Genomic DNA, 27,177 nt, shown 5'->3' with positions numbered 1-27,177 from the left:
AAAACTTATAAATAGTGTGTCCTGCCCAGAGCCAGGAAAGGAAAGTAAACAGCCTCTGCTCCTCCTCCCAGCTTCCTGCAGGGAAGTGTCAGTACTCCTCACAAAAACAGCAGCTGAAGGCAAAGCAGGGCTCCAGGGCCCCACACCCCACTCCCACCCGCCGTGCCAGGGTCCCACATGGGCAGTTGTGGCTAATTCTCTGTGTCCCCAAGGGCTCCAGGTCCCCTCATATCCCTGAGAGCCCCAAACAAGGTGTCCCTGCCCTGAGCAGGGCCTGGGCTGCAAGGTTGTCCCCACTGTCGTGTTTTCCAGGGGGTTTTGGGCACAAGCAGGGCTTCCCCAGCCCCACCAGCAGCATCCATCCATTGTCTGGCTGGTGTTGGGGGCAGCTGGGCAGGGAACGTGGTGGAGGTGTTGAGCACCACCCTTCCTTCTTCCTCTGCAGGTGCACTGGGGCTGAACCTGCACTGCCTTTGGCACATCCTTCTTCCAGCCAGCTCCACACCCATTCAGACATCTCTGGCTCAACCCACCACTGCTGAAGGCAGCCACTTTTGGGCAGGGAAAGCCCAAAATGCCCTAAAATGAGATTTCCAAGCGCTTCCCATCGGATGCAACCTCTGCAACAGCCCAGCACCATCGTGTCTGGGCTGGGAGCTGCTCACTGCCATGTCCCTTTGGGGACCAGACCTTTGCAAAGCCCTCAAGGTTTGCTCAGCACCACCCAGCTCTGCATGGCTGGCTTCAAAACCAGCACTGCTAATCCTCCTGTTGGATGAGGGGGGCAGGGCTCTCCGAGGTGGCTCTGCTGGCTGTGCACAAGGACGTGCCCTCCCGAAAACCCAAACCTGCTCCACGCCACACAGGCACCCGGGGGCAAGAACGGTGTGCCTTCACCCTGCTCAAATGCTCCCCGGGCAGGCACGGGGGATGAAAAGGAGAAAACATTGATTTCACTTTCTATTTTACGCAGCAGTGCCGGGGATGGCTGCACAGTGAGGCCACTGTGTCCTCCTGGTCACCCCCCAGGAGTTAAAGCTGCTCTTTAGGGATCCTCTAGACTGGGGAGAGAGGGCAGAGCTCTGGTTCAAATCCCAGCAGCTCATGCAACAGCCCAGAGCCTTGCAGAGGTGTCACAAGTGAGTGGCACTGAGGACTCCCACATGCAGGAGGAGAGTCCCTCCTCAGGAGTCCCAGGCAAGCCAAGGGGGCCCAGATGCCATGGAGGGATCTGGCTCCTGCACAGGGACTCCACAACGTGGGAAATAGTAAAGGAAAGAAGACTTCCAGAAAGTTGGAAAGGCAGATCTTAGAAACAGAAAGAGTAGAGAAACTCAGAGTTAGCTGCAGTTGTAAAGCCTGAAGGTAGAAAAAGTTACAATAGTACAGTAAGTAAGGACATGAATAATAGTTTAAGTCTTAGGTTTGGTTAAGATAGACCTTAAGATTGGAGAAAGATATGTTTAGCAGGATAGTAGAAGGTTTAAGCCTAATAATGAAGTACTGAGTATTGTTAATAGAAAGCATACAAGTAAACATGGTGTGAAGTAAGTGTATGTGTACTTTGATGTGTAATTGGTTAGAACAACTGTCTGTAAGCTTTAGCAATATGTTATTGGCTAGAAAGTTTTTAAAATGCTCTGTAACAAAAACATCTTTGGCTGCTGCTGGCTTTGCGTGAGCTTTGCCATCTTCCCATTGTCTCAACCATGCAATGAGGCTGATGCCACAGTAAAGCTCAAGGAACATATCCCAGCAGTCCTGTCCTGTCCATGAAAAGGAAAAAGCACTCACACCAGCACACACCAGCACAGACACCTGTCACAGTGCGACACAAAATGACTCACACGCGGACACTTGGTGTAAAAGGGGAAAGAAAAGAACCCAAAGAGAGGATTTTATTTTCTGACTCCACTATATATAGAATAGTGAAAGTGGATTGGAGGGTGAAATTGCCACCTCTCCAACCACACTGGTCAAACCAACAGTCCATCAATTCTCTCCGCTTACAAAGAAGAATGCAAAACAACCATTATTTACATAAACAGTGTGAAAAAATTCAGTAGAAATACGTAAGCATCAAAAGATATAGAAAACTTCTAGAAGAACTTTAAAACTCTCAAAAAAACAAGGTAACACACACCAACACACCAGCACACGCCTCTCCCAGCTGGAAGCTCTGGAGCACACAGCACGCTGCCACCACAGCTCACCCCGCTCTGCAGCCTGGCCCCGGGCACCCCGGGGGGGTCAGCCAGGGAACATCTGCAACATCTGCTCCTCCTCCCTTCCCTTTTCAACCAGAATATCCCACCAGCAGGCCAGGGGAGGCTTTATACAAGGAAACATCTATGCACAGAGCTCAGGAGGAGACCAAAATAAACAGCAAGGGATGTTGGCTCCTCCGGGACCTGCTTCCCAGCCAGAGCCTCCAGCTCTGCCACAGCCCCGGCCCCCAACTGCTTCCCCTTAAACATCCTGTGCCCCTGGCGTGGTCTCTGTAACCCAGGGGTTACATTTGCTTGCTTGCTTAAGCACAGAGAGCTTTCCTTGGGTTTTTGGACACACTGGAGCCTGATGGGGCCGTTATTTCCCAGCGCACAATGGCACCGTTTGAGAGCCAGGGCTCGCTCTAAACTGCTACCAGATGGTCACCTCCTGTTCCCAGGCAGGAGAGGGGGAGGCTGCAGCTCTCATCTTTCAAGGAACCCTTGGAAACCCAACACAGCATGCACTGCTCACGGCCCTAAAGCTTCCCAGAGCGCTGTTGCAGGCAGCAGGGTGCTCCTGGTGCTTTTCTGGCCCAGGCTGAGAGCAAAGAGTGATTGCCCACGGGGCCACCTGGGTCTGGCTTATCCAAACCTCCCCTGAGTGATGCCACTGAAGAGCTGCCACCACCCAGAGCAGAGATGGGTGCATGGGAGTGAACTGCAGGCTCAGTTATGGGGGCAAGCAGGGTGTTCTGCACGTACCTGTAGGGTATTTCCACTGTGTATTAAACCTACAGGTCCCACAGCAGAAAGGGAAGGGAACTGCACCCCTGCTGCAGGGCCAGAGCAGGAGATCTCCACCCCATCCTCAACAACAAGGTGCTCCCAGCTCCCCTGAGCCCCTCAGTGGGGTCAAAATTGTGGGTCTGAGATGGAAAATCCCTGGCAGTGCAGGCAGCAACCAATGCTGCACAAGCTGGCAGGATTTTGTGAGTACACACAGCTTCAAAGCAGCCTGAGAAACTCAGATCCCCTCTTATACCCACAGAAACCAAGGTAGGAAATTTTAAAAGCACCTTTCCCAAAGCTCCTGGTGATCTAACCAAAGAAAGAAGAGAAGTAAGGGTTGCTGGGGCCCCTCCCTGTGCTTGTGCCAGGAGGCCTCACACCTTTCCTTTACCAATAAACCTGCACTACATATATAAAATATATCTATATCTATCTAGATATACCTCTAGATATATCTAGTGACAGTCTGCTGTTGTACCCTCTCACGCTATCCTGGGTCAGGTTATGAACAGTTTATGCCCAAATAAATCCTTTCTCTGATTTCACAGACAGTCCTCAAAGGAAGTTGCAGCAGATTAGTGCCTGGTCTGACACGAATCACATGGACAAGAAAAGGCTGGCAACGTGCTGTCACCATGCAGGGCCTTCCTCAATGGTGTAAACGGTACCAAGAGGTGAGTTCTGGTGGAAATTTGGGGATAAATGCAAGTTCAGGGCTCTGACATCAATCAAAGCAGCATTTCTCTCACTCACAGCAAGGTATAAAACAGCCTGAGGCTGATGCAGCAAACTGCTCCTTCCCCAGAAATGAACATGCAAAAGCAAAGTCAGGACTAAGAATAGAAAAAAAAAATAAAATCCACACTCAGATTAATACAAAATCCCAGCTTTCCAGTCCCCATAATGCAGTTCTCAAAAGATTTTAGCTTGATTCTCTATTACACTTGGGTTTATGTAACCATTAACTTGCAGCAAAATGCTTCCAGATCAGACCAGGATATTTTACATATATTCATTTCATACTTGTACAGAAAATTACATAAAACACAGGGTATCCAGCCCAGCAGATTGCATTACTGGCTCTGCCACGGGCTCACTCCAGCTCCTGTCTCTGCCCTGTGCTCCAGTTTCCTTTCATGGGGGGAGGAGGAAGGAGAGAAATAAATCCTTTCTGTGCCTCCCATGGGGCTGTAGATTTGGTTTGGTTCACTAATAATTCTAAAATGCCTCAAAATGATTACCCAGAGACAAAAGTATGATGCAGATGGTCTTGCAGAGCCCAGCCTGCCCCGTGCTGGTGCCACAGATGCCATCCCCAGGTGGCATCAATCCCAGTGCCCATGCAAGGGACACGGAGAGTGACTCAGGTGGGTGACCAGGGACTGGGTGATTAAATCAGTGAAGTCTCCATTTGGGAAGATGCTTTGATGGGTGGTGCTGCAACATGCTGGTTAAAAAGCTGCAGAAAAAGGGGGAATTGGTCAAAGGGGCAAAGGAGGGACCCAGGAGCCATTCACCCCCGCAGTGCTGATTGCTGCTGTCCCTGCAGCCAGCTCGGATGACTCTGTTGGAGGGGACACCCAGCACTGCAGAGCTGTTGTCCAAATGTCCTGAGGGCTGGCAGAGAGCAGAGCTCTCCTCCTCCCTAAGAAACGTGCTTTGGAAAATAAAATCAAAGCCATCCTTTGCACATTTCCCTGCTTTTTTACTTCCATTGGCCAAGATGAAAGAAAGACTGAGTCCCAACCCCAGTCCTCACCACACTCCCTGTCTCCCACAGCAGTGCAGTGACCAGTGGCACTGCCCTCACCACTAATCCTCAGGGCTGGGAGAGGCTGCAGAGCACCCACCTCACCCTAGCAAGGGGCTGCACAGTTTTGTGATGCTTGTGTCCCAAACTGCCACCTCTACTGCCAGGAGGATAGTGGCCCAGATGATGTCCTGCCCTGCAATGCACAGGAGGCTTGGCTGACACTGACTGTGCCTACACCTGGGCAGCAGGCTGGCACCCCACCCCAAAGTGCCCTGGCCTGGGTGCCAGCAGCACTGGGAGGATGCAGGGTCACACAGCACCCATGGCACCTCCCCTTTTGGCACACAAACCAACCAAGGGCCACCTTGGACAGACACTCCACCGCTCTGGAGGTGTCCCCAGGAGAGCCAAGGGCTTGAGCTGCATCCAGAGCCTCACAAAAGCAATCAGGGTAAAAGCCTGAGTCACAGGCAGCAGGAGATGAGAGCTGTTCAGAATGAGTTGAGCCAGCAACAAACCCCTTCCTGCCCACAGGCTACTCCTTACCTGCACTGTTTGTGGCAGGGAAGGAAGTGAGGAGGGGTCCCCCACACCCAGGAGGGCCCTCCCCACGATGGCACCAGCACAGCAGCTGGGTACAAACTGCTGGTGCCACCAGAGGGGTGCCAGGACCAAACAATACCCTGCAGGTGTGAAATGAGAGGTGGCCAGGACACAACCCCATCCCTGAGAAGGGCATGACAGCCCACAGAGAGCTCCCCTGATGGGCCCTGACCCCTACCAAGCAGGCACAGCCCCACCAGGAACTGCACTCAGACCCACTGACTCATTTTACAGGCTTCAAACAAGCTTAACCAGGATTTAGGGTCATTTGGCTTGTTGCTAAAGACCAAAGAGGTGCCAGAGGCCACTGCAGCAGGAGGGGACAGGGAGGCTGGGAGAGGGAAAGAGCCCACATGATATTCTTGCAGAAAGATGCTGCCTTAAATATCAAAGTCAGAAATGTGAATATCTGTCGTGATTATGGGCTCTGAAGTCTCCATTATTGTCTTTGGATTATGACACGTCCCCATCCAGGTTTTGGTGGCTGCTGTCCTGGCTCCTGGAAAAAGGGCTGAGCAGCTCCCTGCAAGGAAGGGCAGCAAACCTGAAATTAAACCAGCACCCCGTGAGGCCATGGGGCACCCAGAGGTGCCAGGTTAATGCCTGGCAGTAATTCAGCCCCAGCTTTGCTGGCATGTATTGGCCAAGAGCCAGAGCCGTGGTCACTTAGAGCTATCAGACCTGACCCAACGTGTCCCAGAGGTGCTTCCTGCTCACTCCACTGCCCCAGTCACCAAGGGGCAATGAGCAAAGAGTGCAGCATTTTAGGTGAGTCCCTTACTGAGGGAAAGGTGCTACCAAGAGCCCAGGGACTGGGAAGAGCCAGCACGGTGCTCCAGGCCCTGACTCACCTCCAGGCACCAGCACTGTGCTTGCAAAACCAAAGCAGCTGCCCTGGCTCTGGTGCAAAGAGCCACCCCCTCCCTGTCCCTTCCCACCCAGGCTCCTCTGCAAGGTCTCCTTATGGCTAGCACAGTCTGTGCTCACCTTGCCCAGGGCTGGTCCCACAGGAGCTCAGCCGTGCCAGCCCTGGGAGCTGTCCCTGCTGTCACAGAGCCAGGGACACTGCTCGGTGCCCGGCCCCAAGGACACACAGCCCAGCCCACCCTGCATGACAGGACTGTAGACAACAACCTCTGCATGATCCTACAGCCTAACCAGGGCCAGAGGCATCCCCAGAGCCCCGTTCACATGGACAGGGAGATCACCTGTTCTTCCCTTTCCCACTGCCTCACAACCTTTTTATTCCCAAAGAATTAGTTTTAGGAAAAACCCAGCCAGGGAAAAACCCAGCCCACAACAGCAGGCACCCACTGCTGTGACCAGGCAGGTGCAGGTTTTTGACTTTGTGGCTCGAAGGCCAGTTCTGCAGGGGAAGATACAACTTCTGCAGGGGAAGACACAAAACTTCCCTTCCCACAAGCACCTTCCTCTGGCTCCTTCCTCTCCCACCAGAGGAGGATTTGGCAGAAAACTCCTATCCAGCCCATCCTTTTGTCTCAGGTAGAGAAAGATAGATGTGGAATAAGAGAGAGATCACTGAAGTGGCTGTAAAGCCCAGCTTTGAGGGTATATCAGAGGTGACTTTGCTGTCTTGGAGCACCAGCTGCATCAGTGAGCAGCTCTGGCTGTGCCACAAAGAGCTCCAGCAGCAGTGAGACTTTTTGTGGACAGCCCAGGAAATCCAACAATTGAGGAGCTTTGCTTCACTCCCAGGACTGGGATGATCCAAGATGTAAATCGGAAAGATCTTTCTGCGTTTCCTTTTCCAGGCATTGAGCCCTGGCACACGAGGGACCGTTAGTCACACGCTCAGCTCCCAGCCTGCGAGCCAGGCTGGAGCTCATCCTGCAAACCCTTGGGCTGGCTTAGAGGACACACCTTGGACCTGAGCAGGACACTCACACAAAAACAAGGCACGTCCCACCTCCAGGGCTTTCCACCCTGCTGAATTCAAGGCACATCACCCACGCTGGCACGTTCCTGCTAATATTAGCCCGGGGTGAGTCCCAGCATGCGCAGCACGCGGCTGCAGCTGCTCCCCGGGGCAGCAGGAACGCTGGCCCTGCGCAGCCTGGGGATGCAGCACGGCCACGTGTCCCACAGACATCCCGGGCATTTGCTCAAGGGAGTTTTAAGGATGAGTCTGTGAGTTTTGAGCACGTAGAAAAGGCTATTTATAATGCAGCGCCCTCATGAAAACGAGCTGGGTGATGGTTTTTTGGTGGCACTGGGACTGGGACATAACTTAGCACAAGTTTGTACCTCACTGGGACGAAGTCTGCTGGTGAGATACTAAAAATACCCTGCACTGGGTGGCGAGAAAAGTGTCTGAAAAGTGTGCAATAGTAATGAAGAGTAAATAAATAAAATAGCCAGAGAAACCTTCTGATCAGCAGTGTCATGTCCTGGCAGGGCTGGAGGCTCTCCACCCAGCTCCACAGCACTGCCAAGGCTCACCCACAGCCAGCACACACTCCCCGAGGGAGCTGGGCTCTGAGCAATGAGAAAATCAGGGATTAGGAGCCATCAACAAATGCTGTCTCATGGTTTCTGCCAGAGCAAAGCTGCCAGCCTGTGCCCCCACCAAGCTGTACCCCCAGACACCACACAGAACCCCTGGGAACCCTCCTGCCTCTCCACACACTCACAGCCCTGCTCGGCATTTCCAGCAGGCACAGTTTACACCCACTGTGACAATTTGTGTTTCAAAATTACAGGGAAACAAATCTGGTGCTGACTGACAGCACTGGCAAAGGCAAGGAGTGCTTGGCATCAGTGCTCTCCACCAGAAACTGCCAGCAAAAACACACCTCAGTTACCCTGGGACTCTGCTCAGCAGCAGCCACATCCCCCTGGGATGAGGGACTGGAGCAGATCTCTCCTGTCTCACTACCAGGCAGCAGAAACCGAGTGCACAAAGCTCCACACCTCTGGCAGGAAGAGGAGTTCCACGCTGTGGGATTATCTCTGCGCAGCATCACAACCAACCAAAGCTTGAGCAGGAGCATCACCCCCTGCTCAGTGGGGCACCGTGGACACCAACACTCCCACATCACCCAGCCTGGGGTGCAGGGATTGTTACCACACTGCACAGGTGCCTCACCAGGCTGATTTAGCACTGCAGCCTCCCCTCCCTGCAGCTCAGGGTCTGTGCCTGAGCCCCCAGGGAGCTGAGGGACCCACAGCCCCCTGTGAGGCAGAGGTGAGCTTGGGAAGCACTGCTGCGACCACAGCTGAACCAGCCACACTCCTGAAAACCTGCCAGAATCTATAAACCCAGGGGCAGAGCTATTATGCTCTGTAAATCCTGGCAAACCACAGACCTAACGATGCTCTGCCTCATTAGAGACGGGGAAGCTTTTGTCAGTCAAATAAGGGGGATTAGAATCATAGAATGGGTTTGGTTGGCAGAGACCTTACAAATCATCTATTTCCAGCCCCACTGCCATGGGCAGAGAACACCTTCCACTAAACAAGGCTGCTCACAGTCCCATCCGACCTGACCTTGAACACTTCCAGGGATGGCACATCCACAGCTCCCCTGGGGCAGAAGCCCCTGGACTTTTCTAGTGCCCTCCTGCAGGACCTGCTGGCCAGTGCAAGATGGGCACTGTGAGCATCCCCATCACAGCATCAGGCACGAGGAAGAACACACTCTGCTGTGCTCCGTTTTCCTCTCAAATGTTGCTTTGACCTGGAAACTAAACTGGAATAAAGTACCTGGTGCTGCTTCCCTCTCCCCAGGGGCCCTTGCATCCTCCCCAGGAGCTGGCAGCTCCACAGCCAAGGCTGCAGCTCCCTGCCTGCTGCAACACAGCAGGGACAAGAAACCAGGCAGGGATGCTGGGAGGAGAACTGGCACGGATGCTGGGAGGAAAACAGGCAGGAACAGCCAGGGTGACTGGGGAGGGCAGGCAGTGTGTGACTGGAGGGAACAAAGAGAGCTCTGGATGATCTGGTCTTTCTGCTCCGTGGTATTTTTGGCAGATCTTTCCTGCTTGGCCAGGGGCTGCGTGGGGTTGAGGTACCCACCCAGCAGACGGGAACACTGCATCTCCTGCCCTACGGGCTGCAAATTAATTGCCTGCTTTTTGGGAAGCTGCTGTGCAACGCTGAGAGCTAATTAAATTGTGAAACAGTAGCCCAGATCCCTGCTCAAGGGCAAGGCCAGAGCTTTTGGCTTCAGATACAGGGAGCTCTCCCCAGCCTCTCCCTCTGCACAGACAGTGCTCCACAGACTGAAAATAAAGGCAGGACCGAGCTGCTCTGTGCCACACACAGCCCAAACAGGCAGCCCCGGGGCCCACAGCAGAGCCTTTATCGTATCCGAGTAGGGAATTACTCATTCTTCAGAGATTTACATGCAATTGGGGCGGCGAGAGGGAAGCGGTAATTACATCAGCTCGCAGCCCTACGGTGGGGGAGCTCAGGCATCCCCCAAGGACAGTCACAGAGGCGCCCTTGAACCCAAAGGGGTGGCAGATTCGGGTCACTCTCTGTGTCCCAACACTTGTTAGTCCCAATCTTCCCGAGGGATGTGACTTCCCTGAGCCTCCCGCTATGCCCTCCACTGCCAGCTGCACTGGAGAAAGCCCATGGGCTGCAAACAGGGGAGGTGGCCGTGCCTAAAGCCTACGGCGAGGACTGCTGAGACCCCAGCTCTGCCACCCGTTTCCTGCCTGACCTGGAAGAGGAACCCCTGCGCTCTGAGCTTCCTCGGCTCCCCAGCAGGAAAACCAGCAGAGCTCTGCTTCCCGAAGGTCAGGCTGGGTTCTCCAGGAGGCGGTGGAGGCTCAGCCTATAGCGGTGCACACGCAGCCCCTGGATAAGCTTTCACCGCGGCCCCAACATCTCCGCTATGTCTTGTGGGCTTTTTGTCGGTTTTTTTTTCTCTTTTTTTTTTTTTTTTTTCTAGAAACCGCTGCACAAAGCTCCGCTTGGGTCGCTGCCAGGACGTGCGAGTGCGTAGGGATGGAGCTGCTCTTCCAAAACCCTGCTCGGGAAGAAGATGAGCTCCCTCGAGCCGATCTCTCAACGCCTGCTTCAGGCACAACCCCCCAGCCCTCTTCTGCCTGTCTCTCGCTCCCAGACCCATCTGGCAGCAGCACGCTCCCCGCTAGCTTATCTTCTTGCCTGGAAAAGGCAGAATAGCAGGCAAGAAGAACGGCGAAGCCATCCCGGTCCGCTGCGTGCAGATCCTCCATCAGTCAGCGCCGCGGGCCGCTGGAGCTCTGCCACGGGACAACTGCAGAGCCCTCCAGGGCAGGCAGCTCCCGCTACGGGGATTCGGGAAACTTGGGGTCGTTATCCACATCCCAGCTACTCCAGGGCTGTGTGCGCACCCCAAAGTTGGGAATCAACAGAAGGGGCTGTGCCTGGCTTTTTCTTTATTTAGACTTTCAGTCTGGTCAGGCGAGTTTTTTCAGCTGAAAAAAACTACATTAATCAACTCGGGAAGGGCAGGAAAGGAGAAACATCCCGTAAGACCCTGCCTTGGCAGACACCACCGGGCGCAGCCGCTCCGGACAAAAGGCACCGACAGCCCTGGGGATGCCGCCCTGGGGCATCCCGCTCCTTCCTGCCCTCCCTACCCGCGGGGTGACACCCCAGCCTCGGCCAGGACCCCCCCGGGTACCACCGGGCCACCAGCGGCGCGGGGAGACTGCGGCAGCCGAGCCCGGGGGAAGCCGAGCCGAGCTCAACCCGCTCCGCCGCCGCTGCGGCTCCTCCCGGCTGAGCCCCAAGAGCGGCTGCTCCCACCCGGGCTCCCTCCGTGGGTGCCCCTTCCACCCCCCCCCCCGCGCTGCACCCGCGGGGCCACCCACCTTCGAAGTCGGAGATGATGCCCTCCAGGTGGGCGCTGACGGCCGGGTCGGCCATGGCGGGGCGCGGGGCGCTGCCCCCCGGCTCCGCGGTGCGCGCTGCGGCCGCGCGAATGGCGGAGGGCGAGCGGCTGCGGCCGCCCCCCGCCCCGCCGGGCAGCGAGCCATGCCCCCGGCCCGGCCCAGCGCGGCCCGGCCCGGCACGGCCCCTCGCCGCGCACTGGCTGCTCCCCACGCCCGTCACGCCGCCCCCTCCGCCGCGCCGGCCCCTCTGCGGGGCGGTGGCCGCGACCCCCGCCCCGCCCCGATGGGTGCGGGGGGTGCGAGGGGCACCCCCGGGCTGTGCCGGCAGCCAGCGCGTCCCGCATCCCCCCGCCCTGCTGCGCCCCTCGGCACGGAGCCCCGGTGACGGGAGCAGCCTGGGGAACGGGCCAGCGCTGCCCCACGGAGGGCGGAACCGGCCCCACACGGGTGGGTCGCTGCCCCGGTGTTCTCCGGCACCGATGAGCCTTTCACTTCTCGGTTTACCCTTGTTTGGAAAGGGACAACTCGGCCAAAACTCCTCAAAATGAAACCAGCACTGTGCTAACCCACCGCTGCCGAATCCAAGCAGCCCGCTGTGGAAAATCATCGCTGCAGGAGCAGCGGGGGATGCAAAACTTGCCCCGATGCTGAGCCCAGCGCTCGATGCTGCCACAGCTCCCTCCACTGCAGCCCGAGCCAGCGAATCAGGTACCTGGTGCTGCTCTGGCTTGGACACCGGCCCCTGCCGTGACACTGCTGCCCCTTCCCCACCTCTCACACCCTCTCAGGTTGAGCATCTCGCTATCTGATGCTTCTCCCTTTCCGGTGTTGATTCAAATCCTGCCCTCTTGACCCTCTTTTTATCCTCCCCGCCCTGTGTTTTAATAGCATCATTTTAAAGTGATGATACCCCCTGAAATGTGTCCAGGCATATCAACAGGAAAAGAAAAATGAATGGGTTGGGCTTTTAGTCCACGTTGGGTGAACCATAAAGGAAAATGATGTAAAGCAGTAGTACAGTTACTGCAGAAAGTATGAGCTTCACCACAGACATCACCCTTTTCATTTCACACATTTAAAGTCTGCAAACACCACGGACTCCCCCAGAGTGTACATGAACCAGAAAATTAAACCAACAGTACCAGTTTCCCAGACTCAACAAGCTCCAGGTTTTCCATGTTGTCTAAGGAAAGGTGTTACTTGAAAACATGAGAACTGTTTAAATAATCTTGAGAACACCTTTACAACAGAAGTACGATGTTTTAAGGTAGGTACAGTGGGTTTCCTCTCCTCTGGCAGGCAGCAGTGCTCAGCTCTTTCATTTTTTGCTCTCCTCGTGGTGTCAGAAACCACCACAGCAGTGAGGGGAGGGACAGCTCTGCATCTCTCTGCATCTCTCTGCATCACAACTGCAAACAAAAATGCCTTTCCACGCAATACACTGCCTGTAAAGCTCCTCGGTGCCATCCTGGCTGAACACCATCTGCCGTTCCCGATGGCCTGGAGGAGAACAGGAATGGCCATGGGCCTGTGGCTCTGTGACACCGAGCTCAGCACCCGGGTGCCAGGTCCCTGCTGTCCCCACCGTGGGGAGTGGTGGCTGCTGCCACACTGCACACTACCACAGAGGGCTGACCCCCGTCACTGGCATTGATTTTTGAAAGAAAGTGTCTTTATTTTTCTCCTCCCAAGCAGTTTTATGCAGGTCACATCAGCAATCCATTTCCAGCAGGTAAAAATGTAGCTGTCAATAATTAACTTTGTTACTGAGCGAGAAACAAGTCCCACTTTGTTAAAAACCATGGATGACTCGCTCACTGGAAGAACAGAACCTGGATTAGCCTTTTATAAAGTCTGTTAAACATCCTGACTACACCCTCATTACAAAGTTGTAGAATGGGTTTAAAGCAGGGAAAAAAAATGAACTAGGCAAGACAACCTAAAAATCCTTATTGTAAAGAAGATTTTAAAAGAGCAATACAAGCAATCTTAGAAAGGACCAAGCACATTTTTTGATGTTCAGAGTCTACCCCCTTGCAAATCCCATAAGATTCAATGTGACAGCCCCTGCTTGGGGTTTGGTGGTACTCCCTGAACTGTGGTCACAGAGGGATTATTGTGATGCTGTGAGGGGGACCCTTTTTTGAGGTCAACAGGAGGCAAGAAGAAGTAAACCACTAGAAAAAACTGCAAAACCTTCTTGAAGGACTGTGGCGGGAGCATCACAATGACGTCTGCTGGTCTGGTGGAGCTGGTGGAGAAGCTCAAAGCCCTTCAGCAGAAGAGGTTGAGGCAGTTTGGGTCAGTCCCAGCCCCCCGGGTCACTCTGTGTTTCCCAAGCAAAGGCAATGTTATCATCCTGGATCTAATAAAAGTTTAGCAAATCAAGCGGCCGAGAGGCGAGCCCCGAGAAGTGTGAAATAAAATATCCGGGCTAGAAGTAGGAGTTCCTTTTCATTAAAACCAGCTGGGTCATATTGCACCCATGTGCACCTAAGGCACTGAGAGGGGGAGAGAAAGAGGGAAAATTACAGCAACTGAAGAATAACAAGAATATCCAGAGCTCTAACAGTAAATATTTAAGGCAGCAAGGTATGTAAACAGCTCACCTCACAGCACATACCCCAAGCTCCTGCTAGTAGAAGAGGAGCAAGCTTTCCTCCAGGGAGATAAGTCCATCCTTCTCTCTCTTGGACTCTCTTACCCTTTTATCTCATTGAGCCATGTCAGCTTTACAAGAACATCAGCCCAGAAAAATCATCCCCTGACCAAGCTGCACATAACCAAGCTCCACTTCATCTGGTTTTCTACCTGCATCCTCAACCCAAAAGCTTATGTTTAGCCAAATCCTTCTTCTAGAAAGGCAGGCAACCCTGGGAAGCTGAGCCCCCATCCCAGGGGGTTGGAGAACCTGCCTTCTCCCCTGGAACTGGTTTTTGGGGCTCCCTGTCAGCATAGCACCAGTGTGGGTTGTACTGCTCAGCCAAATGCAGTTTTGACACAGCCCCTGCTTTGCCTTTTCCAGGTAGATCGAGGAGAGTGAGGACCCTGAGACTTCTCCTGATGAAAGACCTCCCACAGTGATCACATCACCTACACTGCCTTTGATAAAGCAATCAGGTTCTGCTCCTTCTGTCCTTGTGGCAGGGATTTTCTTCAGTCACTTATCTGGCCTCCCTGCTCCTTTCTCCAGACATATCACAGGTGTTTGTAATTACATTTTAATTTTTATCTGAGAAGAGAAAGAACTCCCTTTTCAAAAGGAAGAGAGCAGATCACATCTCTTCTACCACTTGCTGCTCCCCTTGCTCACACAACCATGGGTCTCTCTCACTGTTTTACTGTACCAGGAGCCTCCCCTCAAGCTCCTGCCTTGATAAGACCTTTGGGATCCTCTACACAGCAACTGCTGCCCAAGATAAAATTCCTGCTCTCCAAAGCACTGGCTGCAGGAGAATTTTAGGTCAATATTTTCCTTGCTGTGTTACGTTACAGTAGAAATATTTCTTGTTTCCTTACTATGCCAGGCCACCACTGACTTCCTAGCCCTTTCTCCTTCACCATCACTCTGCTCTTCAGATGAGCAAGAAACTTCCTGCAAAGTTGTTTTATTGGCCTAGAAGCGATTTCCTGCGCCCAGAAAGGCAGTCTGTAAAATCTGCTGATCACTCAGTTACAGGTACCAAGCTAAAAATGGACTGATGCCACAAGAGCTGGCAGATGCAAGAAACTTTAACCCTTTTTTCTCTGGGTGCTTCATCCCTGGGGTCTCCTGCATTGCAGCAGGGATGTGCCTCGAGGGCTTCTCCAGACCTCAGCTCAAACCCCTCCAGAAGCAGCCAGTGCTGGTCACAGCTTCTGTCCTGGCATAGGTATGGGGGACCACAAAGCAACCAGACTTAGAAAGGAGACTAAAAGGAGAAAAAAAGATCATAAGAGAAAAAACCCCAAACAAACAAGGAGATGGCAGGTATCAGCTTTAGAAGATCCTTTAACAGGCTAAGGCAGAAAAGGGACTTTCCTGTCCAAACCCATTTCAAACTGCACTCTGCACTTTCCTTGCAGGCTGCTAAGAATGCAGTTTTTCAGGCAGATTTTCTTCCTCCCACAAGTCGAGGTTTTTCTGAACCCAGCAGCCCTTATCAGCCTCACAATCTGCTGCAGTCATGAGCATCAGGCTGGGTTAGACCGGGGCCGTGAGTCATTGTGGCTGCCTGAGCCTTAAAGTAACTCCTACACAAAAGTGGGCAATTGTGAAGACAACTGTGAAGACCCACAGGATCTTCCCCTTCCTCCTCGTATGTTAATAAATTCTTGATTGATTATGGCCTCGTCCACCAAATGCTTTGAGGCTCACAGACCAAAATTACTGTGTAGGAGCAGCTAAATATCATTATTATTAACCACCCAATGTTTCTTTGAGAGGCCAAACACCTTTCCTTGCTGCTGGTCACAGGTGAAAGCTCCTCCCCAGCCTCTCTGGGAAGGTGCAGGAGGCACTTGCAGCGTGAGACACCAACCCCAGTGTGCTCAGGGCATCACTTCCAGCTCTGCTCCGGGCAGCTCTGGCTGCATTCCCTGGGCAGCAGCAAGGCAGGGTCACAGGGAGAGACAGATTTATGTCACCCAAAGGTGGAGGAATGGTGAGGCGCAGCTCTTCTCTCCAAGCTAAAAATAAAGGTTGTTGCCACCACCTTCCCCTCTGCTCCTCTCTCCTTGCAGCTGCTGAGTTCCTGCCTCTGCCCCAAACCCATCTCTGCATCCAAACCCACCTGGAAGAGCTGCAGTCATCTCCATATGACAGGTGGGGAAACTGAGGCACGGAACAGATGTCACTCAGCATCAGGGAGCTGGCAGGCCTTCAGAGCAGAGCTGGCTGTGGCAGGGAGCGGTGCTGGGAGCCCCCAGTCCCTGGCTGTCACTGCCTGGGGACGAGGGGACTCCGGAAGGAAAATCAGACCCGGTTCCCATCCCCTCCGCCCATGGTTTCGGGGATGACGGCGTCAGTCCTGCCCTGATTGCGCAGGAATTGTCACGAAAAGAGGCTCCAGGACCTTCCTGCTTCCCAAGGGTAGGAAACACAGGGAGCACGGACGCACTTCAGTGCTAGTCACACTTCCCTTCCTCTGCAAGGAAACCCAGAGCATGGGAAAAGCTAAAATAATTCCAAATAGGTTTGCTAATTTGAGATTTCTGGATAATGAACTGATTTTTTTTTTTTTTTAATAAAATGCTGCTGGATCTCATCCCTTAGTACCACCGAGCATAGAAAAGGTCAGGTAACTTTGAAGACTGGATAATAGGAAAAGGACAAAATCTGGAAGAATGGCAGAAGGGCAGCACTTAAAGGGCTTTTAATAAAGACTTTGCTCATGAAAAGAGCCCCAGCACAAAGGACCTCACTGCCCCAGTAGGTCCCAGTATGACCACAAGCCACCAATGTCATAAAATTAAAGTGAGTAACTCCTAAAATATATTAAATTAGGGACTTTTAGCAGCAAAGCAAAAGCCATTAGAGCTCTATCATGAGCCATCCTGGCTACCCAGCATCACTCACACCCCACAGGAAGGTGGAGAGGGGATGGGGCTGCCAGAAGCATCACCACAGATGCACTGCAGGGAAGAGCTGCTGTGGGCAAAGATCACCGTTGCCAAGGGAACAAAAAACCCCAATCCAACCCCAAATATGGTTGTGGCACAAACGGATCAATAAGAGCAGAACTGAGAAGTTTTTAAAGGGATAAGTTGTAAAGGGACTGATGTGAAATCCAGGGAGCAAAAGGCCAAAGAGGTTTCTGCTTGTAGGAAATTAAAGAAGACATGAGGAAGGAGAAGGTCCCTGAAGCTTCTCAGATATTCAGTGTACAAACAAGGCATGCAGCAAACTTGGTGTTCTGGGGCAGCCTGGAGCTGAGATGGGTGAGGAACAAGCTCAGACAACCACAGCCTCTTCTCCCCCCCCAGCAGATGATCAAGAAGATGAAGATCAAGGCTTGCCTTCCTGTCAGCTTTAACCCCATTAAATCAGCACACAGAGGAGGTGCCAGCCTGTTCTTCTCAGAACAAGAGATGCAGCACGTGTGGTTCCACTGAGCAGGGCAGGGGCAGCACCAAGAGCCCTCCCCTCACCCTCCTAACCTGGAAATGGAGCTGGGTCTGTCCTGGTCCCACTGTGCTCATCCCTGATGGTCCCAAACCATGGGGATTGATGGGGTCACCCAGAGCTCCTAACCTGGAAACAGAGCTGGGTCTGTCCTGGTCCCACTGTGCTCATCCTTGATGGTCCCAAACCCCTCCCTGGGGATTGATGGGGTCACCCAGACCCACCCCAGGGCTAAGGTGGCATTCCAGCCAGGCGCCTGATCCCACTGCTTGCCTGCAGGAGGGAGGCTGTGGGTCAGCACCCTCTGTGCTGGGCTCCAGGGGCACACAGCTGGGCTGGGGGCACAGCTCTGCCATGACCCTGAGCCTCATCCCCTCCAAGGAGCAACCAGCCAGCCCCTCACCTGGAGATGTGCACGCACAGCCTGAGCTCACTGCAGTCCCAGCAGTGCCGTGGCTGGAAGCATTTCATGCCAAGGCAGTGATTCCGGCTATTGTGAGTGCTGAGAGCCTGGAAAGGGAAATGCTGCCCCGAGCCCGGGCCAGGCACATCATCCCAGCCACCCTGGGCTCCTGGGGTGTCCCCATGCTGCTGCTGGAGTGGGATGGCAGCCCATGTGCCTGGGAGGGGAAAGGGGAGGGAAGGGAAGCACAGCTCCCTGGTGTGGATTAAACAGCAGGGCACACTTGCAGAGGAAGGAAATGGAAAGAGGATCAGGAACTGCATCTGCCTGAACCTCAGGCAGTTAAAACAAACTCAGCCTCAAGCTCTTGTTCTTCTCAGTTTCAGGTCAGACTTTTCTAAGCACCTGGGAGGTGCAATTTAGGATCCAAGCAGAAAACTGACTTAATTACTTTAATTGTTTAAAAAAATAATTATTAATTACTGCTTTTTAACGTTAAGGCCAAACAGGCTCAGAACTGTGTCTCATGACAGCACAGATGTTTTAATAGAAACAAGAGGCTTCAGAAACATTATTGCTCATCCTTAATGAGTTTAACACACACAGGGCTCAGCACGTTTCCTTTGGAAAACCTTCCTGCGTGGTTGACTCCAGAAGGAATTGCAGTGCCTGGGCCTAGAGGTAGGGAACACCTTTTCACTGCTAGTTACAGGAGGGGAAGAGAAGGTGAGGGTCAGTCAGAACATTGAACCCCTTGGAAAGAGGCCATTTACAGCAATGTCAACTTCCCAGCAGCCCCTAATTAGGGAGAATTTGCAAGAATAAATAAACTGGCAGTGCTACAAGCGTGCACTCCACTTCCAGATGTGCATGTCTCATTTTCACGTGGTGTCCGAGGCAGGGCTGGAAACTCCATCCAAGGGGAGGAGGCGGGCACAGCCCAGCCCCTCCGCAGCCCCATGGGCACAAATCCCACACATCCCAGCTGCCTTGGGCACTGTCCTTCACCCCTCCAGCGCTCCCCATCCCTCTCCCATCACACGTGGCCACCAGACCCCCGTGGGACCCTCCCAACCCCACTGCAGGGCAGGGCGTGAGCTGGGCAATTGCCTCTTGCGGCCCCTGCTGCTCTCTCAACCGCCTGCTCGTGACCTTTTCAACCCACAACTTTCCAGTCATAAATATACCAGCCTCATGGCAGGAAACTTGCTTTTCTTATGCTTCTCCCCTGCTTCTCAGAGAGCCATTTCCAGCAGCTCCTGCACCCTGCGCCAGCCCCCGGTTGTTTCCCCCGGCTCCTCCGAGATATTCCAGGCACACAGCAAAATCTGCTGCAGCACAGAACTCCCTGTAAAGGCTCACAAGCTGCAGGTCAGGCCTCAGGAGCAGTTGTACCTCCTGATCTCCCTGCTCACCATCAAAGGTTTTATTATTATTCCTTCTTGACATAAAGCAGTTTGATAAGAACAATTCCCAGATGGAGCCGCAGCCCCACACCCACTCAGCTTCCTCTGGGCAGCATGGACACAGTGTGGGAGCTCACTGCACAGCAGGAGGAGGACACAGGGGCAGGGGGAGAGGAAGGAGAGGAAGAATGAGCACAATTTTCCTTTCCTTTTAAAGGTTTTGGCAGACAGCAGTGAAAGCACCAGTGGGGATGCTGAGGTGTGATTGTCAGCATCCACGCAGCACCGAGCACCACTGGTGGCTTCCCTTTGCTCCAGCTCCACCACACAGGGATGGGAAAGGTGCACAAGAGGACAGGAATTGCTGTCGAAGTCCATGGGGTGTTCCCATGCAGATGGGAATGGATGCCTGGCCAGGGCAAACGTCCTCAGCTCCACCACTGCTGCTTGGGAGAGCCTGGCAAGCCGGACACGGGCAGATCACAACATAAAGTTAGGCAGGATTGGAGTTGTTAAACTGCTCAGCTCAAGGAGTGCAAATGGGAAGGAGATGAAGCACCCTGGGGAGCAGCTGCCCTCAGCACGGGCAGGCTCTGCCTTGGCTGTTACACCTCATTAAACCACCCTCTGGAAAAGTCTGTCACAGACTTGCACACAACACACCCAAGGGAACTCCCATGAGCCAGGTCCCAGGATAACCCCAGACACATCCAAGGTAAATTCCACTAACCAGGTCCCAGGATAATCCCAGACACTTCCAAGGTAAATTCCACTAACCAGATCCCAGGATAACCCCAGACACATCCAAGGTAAATTCCACTAACCAGACCCAGGATAACCCCAGACACATCCAAGGTAAATTCCACTAACCAGACCCAGGATAACCCCAGACACATCCAAGGTTAATTGTCATTAACCAGATCCCAGGATAATCCCAGATAATTCCAAGGTTAATTCTCACTAACCAGATCCCAAAATAATCCCAGATAATTCCAAGGTTAATTCTCACTAACCAGATCCCAGAATAATCCCAGACACTTCCAAGGTTAATTCTCACTAACCAGATCCCAGGATAACCCCAGCAGTATCCAGTGATGGATGGAGCCAGGCTGTGCTGGGCACTACTAAAGAAACAACCCTGAGCTGTGGGTGCAAGGGATCTACCCCAAACACAGGAGGCAGCCCAGGAGCTCAGACTCCAGTTGCTTCTCCTGCAGGAAAAGCATGGCAAGGGGAATGGCAGAGCCCCCTCCAAGCAGGTCTCCCACAGCAGCTTTTGTTCCCCAATCCATCTTGCAGACACCCAGCACTGCCTACTCAGCATCTTCTACAGATGCAGAAGTTTCACAGCTGATTTAAAAATATGGAGTAAAAAAATAAAAAGCAATGAGTCAATGTTTTTAGGGGAATTTCCTTCAGTCTCCTCTCCCTTTCCCCTGCTCAGCCCTGCTGCCTGGCCCAGACCCTGCCTGAGGCTTCCCTGCTGCAGGGCACTTGTTCCTGCTGAGATTAAATCATTGCTGCAGGAGAGGAGTGATGCTGTCACCAGCCCCTCAGGCTCAGCCTGTCTGCTGGAACAGACTGTCAAACCCCCAGCCTCTCCCTGAGCAGGACAACACCTGGGCTTCCCCCTCCAGCCTGCCCCAGCGCAGCCTTCCAAGAGCCACCACTGGCACATACAGCTGGCTGCTGGGGATTTCAGCCTCCAGAGACAAAAGAGGATTGAAAAACACAGGGAAAAAATCAGCTGGGAGATGTGCTGCAAGCAGGCCAAAAGCAGGGGCCATCCAGCGTTTCCCTAAATGGAAAGGGGCCCGTGAGCACTCTGGGGGCAGAGCAGCAGGCACGGAGAGAGGGCACCAAGCCAGGAGGGAGAGGGGGAGATTTCCAGCAAGCAATGCAAGGGGAGAGAAACTCCCACTGGCAACCCCCCAAGAAGCAGTAAAACCCTGGGGCTGGGCCGGGTTTGGGGGCTGGAAGAGGGCAAAGCTCAGCAGCTGAGCTGCCCCCAGCTGTGGGACACAGCCCTTCCTGGACAGGGGCACACAGCATCTCGCTGGGCAATCTGCTCTGACACTCGTGTTTCCAAAGGAGCAGAGCAGAGTTCAAATGTCCTCAAGGAGCAGAGCTGGCCCTGCTCCTCTGCCAGGGCTGGGCTCTGTCTCAGCCCAACTTTTTTGTGCCCATAAACCCCCGCGGCCAAGCCCAGCAGGGGAAGGGGAACAGGGCAAATTCTCCATTCCAAGGAGATGTGCTCGGTGCCATCACACCGAGCCACAAGGAGGTTGTGTGTTGTCTCTTCTGCCATCCCCAGACTGCAGGCACACTTGCCACCCCATTACCCACTCCCTCTTTGATGAACTCAGCATTACAGGGCTGACTTTTTTTATTACTTCGTTCTACCAAGTGCCCATAATAACCACACCAGCTCAGGGAGTATTGGACTTGATGTTCCACCAAAAGAATTAAACTGCTCTCTTTTACGAGAAGTTAAAATAAGGTAGAAACTAAATCTGAAATGTTTTTTCCTTATAAAGGAATGACAGGAGGAAAGAGCTGGATGCATTAAGCATCAGCAGGGACTGGCAGTGTCTGTAAACTCAGGGGATGCTGTTATTCCCACACAAGTAATCACAGACAGAGCAACACAGCCAGGTTTACCTTGACACAAGGGAATAAACTGCCAGCCCGGGGCTCTGTCCCTGAATAACTTCCTTCTCCCCACACCTCCAGAAAAATCCCCCACACCACAGAACCCCTGGGCTGGTTGGTCCAACAACCAGATGACATTCCTGAGAGACAAATAAAACGGCCCTGCTGCCTCCTTGCAGCTCTGGGGGCCCTGGGGAGCACTCTCCTGCAGAAACACGTGCCTTGCCTTGTCAGCAACACCCTCCTGCAAGAAGGACCTTCACCACGGCAGGGACACTGTGTCCATCAGCTCCAGCCACAGGTGGGCACATCCCTGCTGATTCTTTTCCTCCTTTTTCTGCCAGTGTTGGGATTAAATGTGCAAGATGGAATTTCTTGTTGGGACTCACAGATGTTTATTAGTTCTTATCTCTGTTACAGCCTCACAAACCCTGAGTTCTACAGCACTTCGCTCTAACAAGCCAAAAATGGAGCCCCATCTCTCTCTCTACAAGGCCTTTGAAGGATAAACTGTCCAATTAAGAAATGATACCTCAATTATTTTCACTTTTAACTCAATAACCAACCACCCGTGCCTGCAATGGGGACTTTTTTATCCAATTACACAAAACCACACAAACCCATGGAGAAGAAGGTGAAGAAGAAGGACCAGGCTCTGCCCTAAAACCTCCATCTTGCTTCATATATATGACAATACTCTAAACCCTTAAACTCTGAGTTTTCCACCCTGTGATATCACACACTTCTATTCAAACTCTACAGCCACAATCCCAGTTCTATCATTCAATTTTGGAACCTTTTCCATGGCCTCAGGTCAATGTAGTATTCTCCTGGGGGTCAGTGCCTGTCAGCACAGAAAGCCTGAAATTCTCAGTGACCAGGCTTCCAACACATCCCAACCAAGGCCACCTCCTCTGCTCCACTTTGGGAGGTGCTTTCCAAACAATCCTTCTCCACAGCGCCTGCTTGGAGCTTGGGAAAGCATCTCCTGCCAGCTGGAGGCCAGACAGCAATCCCTGCACTGCAGAGGAGTGCTAACAGCCCGGAGCAGCCCTGGGCACTCCCTCAGAGCCTGGTGACCCGAGGCAGGAGCAGGGCTGGGCTGTCCCCGTTGTCACCATCCAGGCACTCAGCGAGCTCTGGGAGAGGATGCTCTCGTGCAGCTCTGGTGAGCCAGGCCTCGTGGAAGCAGCCAGAGGCCAATTTGCACATAAACAGCCAATTAGCTGGAGAAAGAGATGCCCACTTGGTCGCTTGCCAGTCTGGAGACAGATTTAAGACATGCGGGAATTCAATCTCCGGTCCAGATATCACTGTGGCCAAACAGGCCACCTCCTTTGCTGGCCTCTGGGAGAGCCTCTGGCAGCACAATAAAAGGAGTATTTAGCTTGAAAAAACTGGAGGCCGACGAGGCAGTTTGCAGCCAAGCTTCGTATAAACACACTGATAATGCTGTTAGCATGGGGCTGGGAGCAGCGGGGCTGCACAGCAACAGCAGGCCTCTGTGTGCCTCGAGAAAGCCCCTTTCTTGCCATGCACACGTTTAATCCATGACCTGTGTCTGCTGCCAGCCACAGCCATGCCAAAACCTGCTCACCTCATCTGTCTTCTGCACATCCAGGGATCCGAGCGAGGCAGGCTCGCCCACAACCCCTCTCTGCTCTGTGCTGTCCTGCTCTGCGGTGAAACCTCCACCCCGTCCTCAGCAAACACCTTCCCCTGAGTTTAACCCACAGGTGGAGGCCAGTGGTGTGCAGCAGCCTCAGCACCCTCAGGTCAGGGGTGGGGAAAAGCTCCTGTGCAAGCAGCTTTGATGGGCTCATCTCAAACTGACTCTTAGGCCAAAAGACAAATTTCTGTGCCCTGCCATGGGATCATGGCGTGGTGGGGTTGGGAGGGACCTTTGGAGGCTATCTAGTCCAACTTGTGGGAAATGACTGCTCACTTTTAAAAATTTTACAGTTTTATTAAACCTTAACAAAGAAAAAAACCAACAAAAGGACTGAATAAGGAAAAATTACAGCAGTGGGAGCCCCTGTGACGAACAGCCACATGCTCATCTACAAAATGGATGTTCTGCCTTTTATATCTTTAGCCCCTCTTAAAGTTTTGTCAGTCAACTCTTTCTTTGCTACCCATTGGTGGTGATTACCTTCTTATATCTTGATTGGAGGTCAGGTGTTGTTACACTGCACATCTTGGCCTTCTCTAAATGCCCTGACTACTGAGGCTGTTACCAGGGGGAGGGGGACATATTACAATGACATTACTATAAAGCAACATAATATCCATCTCTTAACTGCCAGAGCCAACTATTATATTCCTCATCTATAACAAAATCTCTGCAACAAACAGGCTGGTCTTCAACCAGATAACATTGCTCAGAGACCTGTACTGCCCATCCAGGGGATGCACTGTGCCCTGCTGCCTCGCAGGCAGAGAGGCTGGGCTGTTTTAACCCTGGTCACTGAGAATTTCAGGCTTTCTGTGCTGACAGGCACTGACCCCCAAGAGAGCACTGCATTGACCTGAGGCCGTGGAAAAGGTTCCAAAATGGAATGATAGAACTGGGATTGTGGGTGTGGAGTTTGAATAGAAGTGTGTGATATCACAGGGTGGAAAACTCAGAGTTTAAGGGTTTAGAGTATAGTAATATATATAAAGCAAGGTGGAGGTTTTAGGGCAGAGCCTGGTCCTTCTTCTTCACCTTCTTCTCCATGGGTTTGGGTGGTTTTGTGTAATTGGATAAAAAAGACCACATTGCAGGCACGGGTGGTTGGTTATTGGGTTAAAAGTGAAAATAATTGAGGTGTCATTTCTTAATTGGACAGTTTATCTTTAAAAGGCCTTGTAGAGAGAGATGGGGCTCCATTTTTAGTTTGTTAGAGTGAAGTGCTGTAGAACTCAGGGTTTGTGAGACTGTAACATAGATAAGAATTAATAAACATCGGAGTCCAAACAACAAATACTGTCTTGTACATTTAATCCCAATCCTGGCAAAAAGAAATCAAGACTTCACACCGGGGGACAATCTAGCATCAAAACTCAATGTCGCCTCTTGCTCACAGAAACTTTTCTGCCTCTACGTCCCCTCTACACCTCTCAGAGAGGGGCTGTCCCAGCTCTGTGGGCAGGAGACAGCCTCACCAGCCACAGGATCAGAGCATCATAGAATTCACAGAATCTCTGGGTTGGAAGAGACCTTCAAGATCATCGAGTCCAACCCAGCCCCAGCACCTCAACTAAACCCTGGCACCCAGTGCCACATCCAGTCTGTGTTAAACACACCCAGGGATGGTGACTGCACCACCTCCCCGGGCAGCCATTCCAGAACTTTATCACCCTTTCTGTAAAAAACTTTTTCCTAATATCCAGCCTCTATTTCCTTTGATGCAAGTTGAGACTGTGTCCTCTGGTTCTGTCAGTGCTGCCTGGAGAAAGAGTCCAACCCCACTGAGCACAGCCACCTTTCAGGAGTTGTAGAGAGTGACGAGGTCACCCCTGAGTCTCCTTTTCTCCAGGCTGAACACCCCCAGCTCCCTCAGTTGTTCCAAGCCCCTCACCCCTCATCCTCGGTCTACTGAGGATTTGGGACACTTGCATTCACCTTTGGTCATGTTGGTGCAGTCCCAGAATAAAGCCTGGGTGCCCATCCCTGGCAGATCTGCCTTGATGTGGCTGTCACTCTGATTTGTGTCGCTCAGCAGCTTTGCTGACTGCTTGAGAAAACACAGGTTTGTGCAGCTCCTGCCCCTCCTGAGCTCAGCCAGCTGTGCACTGCTTGCAGCCACCTCCAGCTGCAGGGGACACAGACACGAAATGTCCTGGCACGGGGGAGACAATGGCAGCACGAGTCAAACTCCTGGAAATGCACTCGTGGAGACATTCCTGGAGCTAAAGAAACAGCCCTTCCCCCTCAGCTCCTGCTGCTACCCTGCATGCCTCACACCTGCTGGCCACCAGAGTCAACCCTGTGTCACCATAATCGTTTTATTAAAACTATGGAGCAAGCACTTCAGGCACAATGAATATTCATGCTGCCTTCCACAGCTGTGAACTGGGGTCCCAGCACAGCACAAGCTCTGCAAAGCCTTCCCTACCCTCTCACAAGGCACTCAAGTGTGGGAGTTGAACAAGGATCAGTATTATCCACTAAACCACAGGATGAGCTTTGCAGGAACTGGCAGGCTGGATTGTTTCCAGTTGCTAAAGAAGGCAAATAATCCAGCCCAGTTCTCTCCCAGTGCCAGATGTGTGGAGCATTAGCAGACTTGAGGATGTGAAGACACCCCATCCCCATCCTGAGAACCAGGCAGTATCCCTCACACACCCCCAGCAATGCCTGTTACTCAGAGGCAGAGTGACACTCTCAATTCTCTTCATTTTCTTATTTTATTCTTTTTAATTTCTTTTTTTCTTCTTTTTATTTTCTTATTTTCTTTATATATCTATTATTTATTTTCTTATTTTCTTATTTTCTTTGTTTTCTTATTTTCTCTTCTCAATTCTCAAACAATTCTCTTTATTTTCCTGAATTAGGCATTAAAAGAGCATTTTGAAGACAGTGGTTTCCTTCTAGGTCTTACAGGCTGATAGAGAGAAGAGCTGGCAAAACTCAGGGAAAGCTGTCAAAGGAATAAAGCAAAATAAACCTCTCACCTTAGAAGGAAACAGCCACAGCCTCTGACAAAGGAATAAAGTAAAATAAACCCCTCATCTTATAAGGAATCAGCCACAGGCTGTCCACAGTGCAGCACAGCCAGGGCTTTGCCTGGGAAGGGCTGATGGAGTTCACATTATGCAACACAAGGATGGTTACTGGGGATGAACTGGGCATCTTCCAGGGAGAAACATCCCAAGCCAGACACAATTCTAGGTGTTCCACACGGTCTGGAGCTTCCAGAAAAGTTTCCCACCCCAAAGACAAGGACCTCTTTGCATCTTATCACCACTCCTGATCTTCTACACGATGATAACTATGTCTTTCAACCACATCCAAAGACAGACTGGGTGTCTGTATTTTTATCACAAGGGCTCCCCCAGCCCATACCAGTCACACAGGGATGAATTTCCAGACCCAGCAGATTTTCAGCATGTACAGGATCTCCTTGGCCTGCATTTCCCTTTGGTGTGCAGCTCTCCTGGAGCAGCACTGGAAAACCCCACAGCCATCAAACTACCCAGACCTCAGTTTTGAGAACAACAAAATCTTCCAGCCTGCCACTGGAAGGGCCCCACTAAGTGTTAACCGTGCCTTTGCTTCCTTTGCCTCTGACCCTCACACTCAGAGCTGGGAGCTCCTCACAGCCAAGCCCACTCACAGTGAGCACTGCCTCAGCTCAAGAGCCAAGGAATCCCCTGTGGATTACAGCCGTGTGCTGTCAGAAAGGCACAGAGTGTCAGAAATCA

The 27,177-nt window shown here is 52.5% G+C and overlaps 1 protein-coding gene across 4 annotated transcripts in view; it reads right to left on the bottom strand.

The window, feature by feature from the left end:
- Positions 1–27,177, bottom strand: part of SEPTIN9 (septin 9) — a 146,560-nt gene that overhangs the window by 63,115 nt on the left and 56,268 nt on the right. Inside the window, exon 1 of one of the 4 annotated variants that reach the window (XM_053960152.1) lies at positions 11,184–11,301. The exons of the other annotated variants lie outside the window; for them this stretch is intronic. Within the exon in view, the coding sequence (XP_053816127.1) occupies positions 11,184–11,238 (55 nt within the window). The 5' untranslated portion in view covers positions 11,239–11,301. Of the gene's footprint in view, positions 1–11,183; positions 11,302–27,177 lie in introns of those variants that run through there. 4 annotated transcript variants of the gene reach the window in all.

Source organism: Vidua chalybeata, chromosome 19, assembly GCF_026979565.1.
Source record: "Vidua chalybeata isolate OUT-0048 chromosome 19, bVidCha1 merged haplotype, whole genome shotgun sequence".
Taxonomy (NCBI): Eukaryota; Metazoa; Chordata; class Aves; order Passeriformes; family Viduidae; genus Vidua; species Vidua chalybeata.
This window is presented reverse-complemented; position numbering and strand designations above follow the sequence as displayed.